The 12,758-nt window shown below is 37.9% G+C and overlaps 1 protein-coding gene across 9 annotated transcripts in view; it reads left to right on the forward strand.

Annotated features, from left to right (window-relative positions):
• Positions 1-12,758, forward strand: part of LOC121303167 (tight junction protein ZO-2-like) — a 48,612-nt gene that overhangs the window by 25,156 nt on the left and 10,698 nt on the right. For all 9 annotated transcript variants that reach the window (XM_041233711.1, XM_041233720.1, XM_041233702.1 and 6 more), the window contains 11 exons: positions 2,157-2,210; positions 3,752-3,876; positions 4,037-4,139; positions 4,285-4,927; positions 5,298-5,401; positions 5,782-5,935; positions 8,212-8,323; positions 8,869-9,011; positions 10,021-10,084; positions 11,009-11,159; positions 11,687-11,795. In XM_041233711.1, the coding sequence (XP_041089645.1) occupies positions 2,166-2,210; positions 3,752-3,876; positions 4,037-4,139; positions 4,285-4,927; positions 5,298-5,401; positions 5,782-5,935; positions 8,212-8,323; positions 8,869-9,011; positions 10,021-10,084; positions 11,009-11,159; positions 11,687-11,795 (1,753 nt within the window). In that variant the 5' untranslated portion in view covers positions 2,157-2,165. The remainder of the gene's footprint in view (positions 1-2,156; positions 2,211-3,751; positions 3,877-4,036; positions 4,140-4,284; positions 4,928-5,297; positions 5,402-5,781; positions 5,936-8,211; positions 8,324-8,868; positions 9,012-10,020; positions 10,085-11,008; positions 11,160-11,686; positions 11,796-12,758) is intronic.

Consider the following 12,758-nt stretch of genomic DNA (forward strand, 5'->3'; position numbering starts at 1 on the left):
GGAAACAAAGATAAACTCTTCAAAATTCGGCCTGTGTTAGACAAACTGGAGGCATCCTTTAGTAAAGCAGTTGATCCTGAAGAGTTCCAGTCTGTTGATGAGCAAATTATTCCCTTCAAGGGCCACCTGTCCATCAAGCAGTACATTCCCAAGAAACCCAAGCCCTGGGATTTGAAGGTGTGGGTGAGAGCAGGGACATCCAGGTACATGTATAGATTTGAGGTGTATCAGGGAGCAAGTGGAGGCAGGGGTGAAGTTAGTACACTGGGCATGTGTGCTGATGTGGTTCTTCATCTGTGTGATGACATACAAAACAAAAATCACAAGGTCTTTTTTGATAACTTTTTTTGTACCAACGCTCTCCTCCAGAGGTTATGCGACCAGGGCATCTATGCAACAGGTACATGCAGAGCTAACAGGCTAATGGGAGCGCAATCAAAGTTGAAGAGTGAGAAATAGCTGAAGGAAGAGGTGCGTCATCAGTTGTGACCAATGATGAGAACATCACCATTACACGGTGGCTAGACAGTTCAGTGATAGACGTTGCATCGTCATGTGCAGGCAAATAGCCACAGAATTCTACCCAGAGGAGGAGAAAGAAAGAAAAGGAAATGATCCACATCCCTAGACCATTTGCTGTCAAGCTATATAACAAAAACACGGGGGGAGTGGATCTCATGGATCAGTGTGTATCGATGTACCCAAATAGACGCAAAAACAGGAGATAGTATATTTGAGTATTCTTTCACTTTCTTGATGTGAAAATGCATGGCTACTGTATCGAATGTCAGGATTCTATGACAAGGAACTGTTGTACTTCAAAGCATTCATAACTTGAGCGCTGATCAATGCCGGCTCTCTGGAGCAATGCTGAAGAGGAAGGCCAAGTGAGACACCCCCTCCTTTGAAGCGCAGGGCAGTGTCAAGGGCACCCCCTGAAATCAGGTTCAGTGTGGGGAATCACTGGCCAAAGCTAACTGATGCAAAAATGCTAACAGGTGCCATGATGCAGCTTGTACACAGAAAACTAAGTACATCTGCATGCAGTGCCTCGAGCCATTGTGTCCCGGGTGCTTTGCCAACTTCCACACCCAGCGCTAAAATCAGACAAATTCATTTCACTAAAGAGGGAAGAATGGTAACTTGATGTGTATGACACTCTGAAGTAAAAACAAATATTATTGTTTCAACAAGGAAGACATTTTTGTTTCTGGGTGAATATGTACATATTTGGGCATAAAAAAAATATTTTCAACTTTGAGGACATTTTTGTTTCTGGCAAAAAAAAAAAAAAGAGAAAACATTCTAATACATACCAGTTGGAATGGTACCAGCCATTTAGTTTTGCATTTTGTATTACTTTTTTTCCCAAATAAAAGAAAGACTTTCATTCATAATATGCTGTTCCAAGATAATAGGGCAATTTGTTATGTTACAGACGCATGTTGTCTACTCAAGTGGACATATGTATAACGTCTTAAATTTTGTATTAAAAAAAACAAAAGTTTTTTTTATAGGCCCTGAAGACTAATAAAAACCATTTGAAAAAAATCTTGTTTAAGGTTAACATAATTCATGCATGAAAGGGTTAAATATAAGTGCCCAACCCTTATTTTCTTTCAGTACCTTGTTCCTTCATTAGAGGGTGGGGTGGGAGCACTTGACTCCCTTGTGCTACATGATTCATCACTGCAATTCATAGTGTCTATAATTTTATTGGAACCTGTACCCTATTCGAAAGTATATGTAGTATTTCTCTGTTGAACAAACGTAAGAAGCCAAATATACAGTGCTCCATACAATTAGCGGATATTCAGATGTGCATATGAAGTATTATAAATGTCCAAATCCTGTATTGAAATCATGTCCAATACCCCTCCTAGAGTAATTAAAAATGTTGATTTTATTTCCGGTCATGATTATAATACTTAATATGAAACTAACTTTTATTGTTTGGAGTAGTGCATGTAAAATGTATACAATTTTTATTGTAAGCATGGTAAATGAATCTGTTAATGTATAATATCAAGATTTTTTAAAGTGTTGTTTATTTTGCTATATATATATATATATATATATATATATATATATATATATATATATATATATATATATATATATATATATATATATATGTACTTTTCTATTATTCGCAGACCTCAGGAATGGAGGAGACAATATGGGAGCAATACACTGTGACACTACAGCGGGTAAGAACATTCATCTAGCAAAGATTGGCCAGCGTTATAAAACTTTACAGCACATTGTTTTGCCAACGAAGGACCCTTTTCCTCTTCTTCCTTTCAAAGGAAAAAACAAGACCCACTGAAGGAGCAACGCTGTGCTCAAGTAGTTGTAGTGTATTGTTAAGCCATCTGGATTTTAGTGTCAGTAGTTCAGGGATAGAAAAAAAATGAATCTGTGTGATGTACTTTCTTATGGTGCAGATGAATGATAAATAAATCTGTTCATGTTTCTCCCCACATGTAATAGCCGTAATCCCATTTGAGACAGATCCAGAAATCTTGCTGACCGGCAGAAGCAGGCTGAGCTAGCTACAGGCACCCCCTGATACTAGTGCCTGCCACTCCAGTTTAAGCTCAGGCAGGCAGGCAGGGTTCTGGTTTCTCTGCTCTAGGGATGCTCATTGAGAGCAGCATCTCCAGCCAACAGTTGAGGTCACAATCTATCTGACTACATCAAGGCTGCAGTCCCACAATTTGAAACCTCTGTGGAAGTTAACACATGCAGAAGAAACCACACAGTACACAGGAGGCCAGATAGTATGACTAGAGTTGTCTTCATGTTAACAGTACATACGTTCTTGTATGTTGTAGTGTGTCACGCTATGTTTACATTTATTGCACCCGGAATACATGCACAAATACTGTAACAAATCTGAGACATTTTTACGTGTGATCTGGCACAAGAGCTGGATTTAGCTCACGGCATTTTTGTTGCACATTTCTAACTGCAATTGTAAAAAGTGTGATCTGTTTGTGGGAGGTTGCTCCTCCACATTCACAGCAGGAGCAGTGATCCTACTATTGAACTGTACAGAAATAACAACTAAAGTGTATATTTCACAGGAAATGCCTGTGAAGAGATGGTTTTGTAATTACCAAAGTGTTATTAACCAAATAGGGTTAAAGTGGTTATTTCAGAAATGTTTGAGATTTTAATGAATGCATGTTTATATAAAACATCTGAAGATAAGTTTGGTTAAAAAAAAAATATATATATACATTCTTCACTGGGAGCCTTGTTTCCTTCATGTGTCTGTGTCCATCTACCTAAAGCAGACTAACATTTAGAAATATTAAAATAAACTTTGTAATATTCAACAACCTGGTTTTCATAGTCTTAATTTTTGGTTTACTTTCTTATATCCATGGGTAGTAATGTGAACCACAAATCAACCCAATACTGAAGACACTGAGAAGGTCTTCTAGTCAATGTTAGTCTTTTATTTATTTTAATATTTTTAAATGTATGACTGACTGCTTCTACAGTTATGAATTACATTATCCACATAGCACTAAAGTTAGCACCAACAGAAAATGTTTGGCATTTGACAGTGTATCTTAACCTGGCTATAAATCATTTTAAAAACAATGACATACAGAACTGTCAGATTGGGGTGGAATGTTGATGGATACTTTCTGATGTTAGCAGACTTGGAATCACTATACGGGTAGAAAATACGGCTCCATTTTTATTTATTTTATTATTACGATTTTCTTAACACAAGGATTCCAAAATGGGCTTTGGAATTGCAGTTTCTGGAGGAAGAGACAACCCCAATATGGAAAATGGTGAAACGTCCATTATAGTTTCGGATGTTCTCCAGGGAGGTCCAGCTGATGGATTACTTTAGTAAGTGTAGCCTGGTGAATCACTCTCAACTAATACTGTCTATTGGCACAACTGTTTCTACTAGGATGAAAGATGTAACTGCAAAAAAAAAAAAAATTAATAATAATTACAAATATTGTCAATATGCAGTCTGTAATAATTGTGTTTTGTCTTCACACAGCGAAAATGATAGGGTTGTGTTGGTCAATGCAATTCCTATGGAAAATGTGCCTCATTCATTTGCTGTTCAGCAACTAAGAAAATGTGGGAAAGTAGCTAAGATTGTAAGTAATACTTGTTTGACTTTATTCTTTGTTCTATACTTGCTAATTGTTCTTAACAAAAAAGCAACAATAGATGGTGTACCTACCTGTTGGGCAAAAAGTCAATGAACAACGTAATTCTCTTAATTTTGTTATGCTTGTGTAGATGGTGAAGAGGCCCAGGAAGGTTCCTGTGCAGCCTCTGAAGCGCGGCCCCTCTCCGGGTTTGGAGGACCGGGTGTTTGACCCTGATGAGGAGGAGTATGACCGCAGGAGTGTACACAGTGGACGGAGTGGGTACACTGACCCTGGCTGGCAGGGAGGCAGTGGCAGAGAACACAGCCTGGAGCGTGAACGTGGTGGATACAGAGAGCCAGAGTACCGTGGGCGTGACTACGACCTGGAGCGTGATCATGGTGGATACAGGGATCCTGAGCCCCGGGGGCGCGATTATGACCGGGGCCGTGACCACGACGGAGACCGTGGCAATGCCAGGGCGCACAGCCGGGGCAGGAGCATCGACAGGCTGAGCCCTGAGCGGGACCACAGGAGAGAGCGCAGCCGAGGCAGAAGCATTGACCGTGACCTGAGCCCGGTACGCATCCACAGCAGGGACCCCAGCTATGAGAGGGAGTACAGTCGCAAGCCTCAGCCCATCAGCAGACCAGAGAAAGAGATGATAAGAAGCAAGAGCCGGGACAGGCTGCAGGACCGCAGTCCCTCCCCACCCATCTCTCGAAACACCCGATATAGCGACCAACTTGAAAAACCTGTCAGCGTGCTTTTGCTGAAGAACAAGCCAAACGAAGGTAAGAAGTTTACATTTTTTTGGCATGTGACATTTGAATTAGTGTTATGTGTGGTACTTGCTTTAAAAAAAGAAAGAAAGAAAGAAATTGTCACTTTTATAACCACTTTAGGACTAAGTTGGAGGTTTGTTCAACTTTTTCCCAGACAAATATATAATCCACATTATTGTATCCTAAGCCACTTTTGGAGTCATTAGGAATTATTTTAATATCCCGTTCTCTCAGTGAGATTTTACTGAGGAATAGTGTGTTATGATCATTTGTGTACTGGAGATGTATTAATCACACATGGACGTACAGTACCAATGTCTGCATTCAATAGAATGTGTACAGTTCTTGAAGTTTAAGGTTTTTTTTTTTTTCATTGTAGAATATGGTCTCAGACTGGGCAGTCAGATATTCATCAAAGAGATGACCAGTACAGGTCTAGCAGCAAAAGACGGACATCTTCAAGAAGGAGATATCATTCTCAAGGTAATCCATTTGTATTCCAGCATCAGAAACCAACTACTTGCTTGTCATTGGCCATTAGATTTACGAACCGTTTTATTACTGGATGTTTTGAATGGATCAAATCAGCTTCCACACACCCTCACTGCATCATAAGCTACTTTGGAAAGAGCAATCCAGTTAGTTAAGTAGTTGCTGAATACAAGAACATTGCTATGCAGAATTTCACTGTGCTAAATACAGTGCCCGTCCCCATTCTTTAATTTCAAATCTATCACTGATTTAATCATCTCATCTAGTTTTGGTGGAATACAGTTAACATGGAAAGCAGTAGAAGTAATAGATGATGTGTATTGCACTGTGCAGCTGCTGCTTTTTATATGCGCTTTGTTTCCTCACTGCAGATTAACGGGACAGTAACAGAGAACTTGTCCCTGACAGATGCAAGTAAACTGATTGAGAAATCCAGAGGGAAACTGCAGCTGGTAGTGCAAAGAGACAACAGGCAGACTCTTATCAAGATTCCACCAATGGACGACAGTGACTCTGAACCAGACGGTGAGTAGCAACAGGAAGTGTGTGTTATTGACTTCTAAGTAATGTATGGCTTGTATATGTCGACATTTTTTGTGTGCTCCATGGGTAGAATTTATAGACACTCAGCTCACAAAACCAGACATTTACCCTTCCTATGGTATCGCACTCGCATTGGTCCTGTCTGTATTGGTTGTAAAAAAAAAAAATAAATAAAAATAAATAGTGTCGTCATGCATTTGGTGTAAAGGAAAAAAACAAGTGGAAATGAAATAATCGGTGGTATATCTGATGTTGATACCATAGGAAGGTTAAAAAAAAAACAGCTTTTGTAAAAGTAAGTCATACATGAATTTTGTTATATTTTTATTGCAAAAACAGACAATAAAAACCTTAAATCGGATGTTAAAGTCCTGGCTGTAGTTTTAAACATTAAATAAATATTCACAATAGTTTACATATTTAGAGAACAGTATTCTTCAGTCCAACAAAATAAGAACATTTAAGTGTTAAGATTTTTTTTTCTCTAGAAAAAAAAATACATCCTATTTCTGTGTTTTTGTTTTTTTTCACAGATAATATGAAATTCTTTTAACTGAAGGATCCCAAGACACAACATACGATTGGTTGCAATAACTAAAATGTGCAAGCCAGAACAGCCAAGCTGCTGTGTTTTACACTTTACTATTTTTCCTTTTCATTCATATATATAATCTTAATAAAATTATGTTTTAATCAGTAGGTGCTGCTTGTTGTTTTGATTTTTTTTTTTTTTTTTTTAGAGAACAATATTATGCAGTGCAGCATTAAGAAAATACATTTTAAATACTTGTAAAGGGTTTGGAAAAGGAGTCAAGCTCCTTAAGGTCTGGTTGTGAGAGACTCCTAACGCATCCTTGTGATGTAAAAGGTGGTACTTTTTTGTTACAAAAATATACAGCAGATCAAAACACAACTAACCTTGTACAACAAACGGCTTTATGTTCAGAGTTTCTGGTCATTTTCATGTGACATTTATTTTTGCACATTAAATACTTAAAACCTTAAATAAGCAAAGGTCCAATTTTACAGTAAAGTGTAGTACTTGTTCAACGTGGCAGTAGTAGCGAGGGAGCACAGTAACAGGAGGTACAGCGTATATTGTGTTTTTGACCAGCAAAGGGAATTATGTGTTTACTTGAAAGACATTCCACATTGATTGCTTTCAACAATGCTGCTACACTAAGTTTGAGCAGAAAAAATAGATCAAAAATAAAATGGTTTTATATACTATTGACTGCTGCTTAATTCACTTTTTAACTTGGCAGGGGGAGGGGTGGACCCCTACCTCCCCCCACCCCTGTCCACCCCTAGGGTGGGGACCTCCACCCCTACCTCCACTGCCACCCCACCCCACTCCACCCATGGAGGTGGGGTGGGGTGGGGTGGGGGTAAATCCACCATATCATGCAGTTATCAGAGTAGATCAGTATTTATTTGATTCAATAAATATTTCTGCACATTTGCTTTTATTGTCTGAACCGCTTAACAAAACACACTATCCTTGTAGCCTGTAGTTTTATTTCTTTGTTTTTAATCTACACTGTCACAGTTTATTTTGTAGGGTTTAATGGGTGTCTTCCAAACTCTCTTACTGCAGCAATATGCTGCTAGGCCCGACCAGTAAAAGCAACTGCAAACAAAGTTCAGTGGCTGAACTGTCTCACAAAACAAATTGCAAATGCAAATTTTATGCTGATTCAATTAATTAACTAAGAAGAATAATTATATTTGTTGCACCAGCAATTCATACATACATACATACATACATACATTAATTAAAGTTTGCAATTCTGATGTTTGTTTATGGTATTCTTTTGCTATACATAAGCAGTGGGTCCCAACATGTTATTCATTTATTAGAAATGATGAACAACCGGGGGTGGAACAGTTTTTATGCATTAACTCCACTACATCCCATTGTTAACTAAATGTCATGGTATCCATGAATAGGTAATCGGCACTGTTTCAAAAATAGGCAAACATATTTAATTAGCAAGACATTCCACAAATGCAGTGGCCCCCAAATACTATCTCCTCACTGCTAACGCAGAATAATAAGGTGGGATATTTGTGCTACGTTTTCTCAAATGGGTTTCTGAAATGGTAACTGACAAGATGGGCATCGCTTTGAATTTCTAAATGTGGTGAAAGACCTGCCATTCCTGTTTTGCTTCAAAGGCTTATTCAAATACAGGTGTGGTTACCTCTGTTCTAATGTTTTCAAATCCTTTCTTTTTTTCCATATCTTTTTTTCACAGATATTTCTGAAATTGAGTCATACCACTCTTATTCTCCTCAAGAAGACAGAAGATCACACCATTCTGACCTCTCTTCACATTCCTCCAATGAAAAACTCAAAGAAAAGCCCAGGTAGTTAAAAATACCATCACAGAATGTTATTGAACATTGTACATTTGTCCCTGCATTATAGTGTAGCAGGTACAGGGCTAGTAGGTGACGTAATTGCACACAAAGACATACGCCCAATATATGCTGCTTGCAAAGGAGCTGGCTCTTTTGTACAGTGGTATCTGCGCTATGCTTTAGTGCGAGAGGTCCTGGATTTGCACCCGCCCTCCCCCTGTGTGTGGATTGCCTCGTCCTGTGTAATGCGCCTGCCTGCATTAACCAAGATCGCTACAATACAACCAATTTTTTTTGTCTGTTTGTTTTAAATACTAAAAGAAACGGAATACCATAAATGACTGTGTCTTTTTTTCTGTGTTTGTTTATATATGTATGTCACTGGGTGATTTGGACTCCACCAGTGGTAAAAGTATGAAGGATCTCTTCACGTTACCATTAAGAGTACCTAATTTAACATATGTAGTTTTTTACATGTTTATTTTAGTATTTCCCAATTCAGCCAATGACTTTTGAAGAAATTTAGTTCTTGGTGTTTAATGTTTTTTTAGGGATGATCCACCCAGCAGACTGGCTAGAATGGGAGCAATGCCTACGCCTTTCAGGTCAACTGGTGATCTTACAGCTGCTGTAGATGATTTAAGCAGAGCGGAGAAACCTAGAGAAGAGAAGCCTAGAGAACAGGAACCCCCGGGTTAGACCAATTTTAAATCTTGCTTTCTGTTTTTAATACATGTGGATGGACTTCCTCACAGCCAGTGCAGTGAAGCTTTCCTCAAGGCTCCACATCTTCTGATGTCTTAACGCTTTTAATTGCAAGCCTTTTACATTGCTTTAGTGCTGTGTGAATCATTTGCTGCTTTATTTCAACAATTTACTAATTCCTATGGACTTTGTTAAAGCTAGATAATCTATTTGAAAGTCCCTTTGTAATTAATGTGTATTAGAAAATTGAGCTGAGATTTGAGAACTTGATAAGTCAGTACGAGTGCTTTAATCTCTGTTAAAGGACCTCGAATGTTATTCTTCAAACTATGTTTAATTACTGTTCCAAATGAGACTGCACAAAAATACCCAATACGGTATTTGTGTATTTATTCTGTTGAACACACTCTCTGAATGTTGTCTGTCAATGTAGATTAGCTAGTGGTGTATAAAATCACAAAAAAACAAACACTTTAAATGTTTTAGTTTTAACTCATATTTTCCAATAGCAGTAGAACCCTTTTAAGAGGACTTTCTGGTAAGGCCCTTCTCGTTGTGTTAAATGCCCAAGCCTTCAGTGCGTGACATTTATCTGCACGAGGCGTGCCTTACCAGATGGTAAAACCCTCTTATGAGGGTCCTGTTGCTTCAGTAGTGCCCTAATGGAGCATCATGATGGAAGTTCTTATTATTTATTTATTTTTATTTTTTTTTACAAAAACTTTAAGTTTAGTTTCCTTTTACAAGGTCACCCTTCAAATAAAATAAGTCTGAACTATACCAAGCACTCTGTGTTGTTATACATACTTACACTGATTTTAGAAATATACAGGCAATCATCTGCACAACACTAACTGGAAATATAAAGAAATTACTATTTTGGAAAGTGATACTAATTAATCCTTACATTTTTAAAGTCAGTTTGATAGAAGATAAAGTTCTATAGCAATGGCATCAGTAATTGTCTATTTCTAATTAAAAATGTAATTGTTTTTCAGCTGTGGTAAATGTTGCTCCTAAAATATATCTCCGGCCCAGCCTTGAAGATGAAGAGATATATGGGTAAGTTTCTTAGCCATTCAGGCTGCTTTTTTTAACATGATTTGAGATACAGGCATCAGCACCTCATTTGTCAACACCCTAGAGCACACATACTATAATCTGTAATATATGCTGTAATTATCGGCAGTTTAGGGTTAGTGTCCATAATTAAGTAGGCCATCTAATTTTCATATTTGTATGAGTGGCAAAAACTAGTTTATGAAGTTAGTGCACCGAGGCATTGTAAGGTTTTAGACATTATTTTGGAATCGTCACAACCATGCCTGACGGCAGAAATTGGCTTCAAAGAAAAGTTTTCATTCCCTCTGACCGCTGACTGGCACTTCACTGGAAAATGAAGACACACGGGTCACTACCTCCCCACACACGTGATAAGTTTCAATTGTGTCGAAATGATCACCTCAGAAGTAGACAACTTTATTATACTGTCACAGCAACAAAACAAAATGGAGAAAAGACTGAGATGTGTCACTTCAAAGCTAATTTCATGAAATGTGAAACTGTAACACAGCTAGTTCCTAGTCAAAGAAAACTTTTCTTATCTATCCTCTTTGCAGAGAAACAAGTGTTACATGCAGATTGTTTTACATTCACTCTGGATGTATCACAGCACTAGCCAGCACTAGCGTTCAAGCAGGCTATAAATTAGATTCAACAGCTGTGTCACATCGAAGATATTTTATCTGTGTAACAAAAAAACTGAAACCACCACCCAATGTTATGTGCAAGAACTTCTCGATGAGTGACCCCAGAGTGAAATGTCTCTTGTGCTTTATAGGCTGCATGTGCAGTGAACACTCATTCAGAATTATAATTAATTAGTTTTATAGTTAAACTTAAAGGGATATTTCATGCAAAAGTGATGATTTCAGGATGATTTTAAATGATAGTGTTAATGGCTCTTTGTATTGTATCACCGTGTAGTTCTAACACAGTGATGGTGCAGTTCAGAAAAGGTGACAGTGTGGGTTTACGCCTGGCCGGTGGGAATGATGTGGGAATCTTCATCGCTGGGATTCAGGAAGGCAGTCCTGCTGAAGAGGAGGGGCTAAAGACAGGAGATCAGATTCTGAAGGTAAAGGGAGAAGAATTCCTCTCCAGAGCAATGTGGGGTTCAAGGAGGAGTCTCACTGCTGCAGTGTCACTCCAGTTATATTTTTATTTCAGTCACATATCATGATAATCATCAGTAAAAAAAACAGTTGAAATACTTTAAAGAATGGCATTCGCACAGAATGTAAAGACAGCTCTTCAGTTAACTTTAATACACTGTGATTAAGACTTAAAATAAAGTAAACTTATTATACATGCCATGGCACTTCCCCAATGCCACAAAAAACAGCTTAAGTTCCTCGACTTTTTACAATACAAAAGTTCAGGAGAATAAGTGAGTACATTTTCATCATAAATGCCTTTTTTGATGGTGTTCCTCAGGCTTGAGTTAAGCAGCGACCTCCCAAATACTTGGTCCCTGGTGAAACCAGTAAATTATCTTTTGGTAAAACCAGTTGTCCAAACAGTGCTTGAACAGCAGATGTTGTGTATAAACTTGAATCTTTCATCAGGTGTAATTCACACTTTTATATTTTATAAATCCACAAGGTAAATAATGTTGACTTCAGATGTATGATTCGAGAAGAAGCTGTGCTCTATCTGCTAGAGATACCTAAAGGTGAAGACGTGACCATATTGGCTCAAAACAAATCAGATGGTATGTAATTTGCCATATTACATTAATTTCATTCTTTTATTGATTTCCTGTACTATTAATGCATAGTCAGTATCCGCAAATGATTGTAAATTGAACTGTGGTGACACATTTTTTGCTGGTATTCAGTAAAAATCCTACTTCCCTGTATTTGAAATTATAAATCTATAATTTCATCATCCTTTGCTATTTCTAGCACAAGCACACACAAGCCTCCCTACTGAGTGTGTCATACCCTGCATTAATGGCTTTTTTTTTTTCTCAGAGCAAATTCAGTTTGGAAAGCTGAGCACTAATATCTTAAAGCAAGACTGTTCTGAGCTGAGTGCACAGTTTTGTGCTCTCAAATGGAACAGATTCAGGGAAACAAACTCTCAATTTAGGGTATCAGCAACTTTAATCTAATTAATTTAAAGCCTTTGGTTAGTCGCATTCTGTATAATTAGATGATGTTTGTCAATTGTGTAATTTTGTATTGAATTTGGAAGCTTCCCATTATAATATGTGAATTAAGGTGCCGTAGGCTTCTCTTGACCTGTGCTCTCAGTGCTTCCCGGTAACCAGCCTTCGGGAGGACATAATATATCCCACCATCCCACGTTCAACGAATCAGAAACCATCAAATTGAATAAAGCCCTGGACCATGCACAACAGTGTTGCATGTCTCTCAACCTGTTGGTGGAAGTAGCTTATTACCTAAACCTTAACTAGCCCATGTGACTTATGTAAGTAAATTGCATGCTTTTAAATTCATAAATATGAATTTACTTGCTAGGACTTATTGTAAGGCCAGAAAACCTAGAAATATGAGCAATGTATATATCTATGTATTAGAAATACAGTGCACTCCATTTATAAGAATCACTGATATAAGAATGAACCGCATATAGTGGTCAAAACCACTGGGACCAGATCATTCCTATACCAACCACTGTAAAATACTCAGCTTGTAAGAATCAAGCAATC

Source organism: Polyodon spathula, chromosome 2, assembly GCF_017654505.1.
Source record: "Polyodon spathula isolate WHYD16114869_AA chromosome 2, ASM1765450v1, whole genome shotgun sequence".
Taxonomy (NCBI): domain Eukaryota; kingdom Metazoa; phylum Chordata; class Actinopteri; order Acipenseriformes; family Polyodontidae; genus Polyodon; species Polyodon spathula.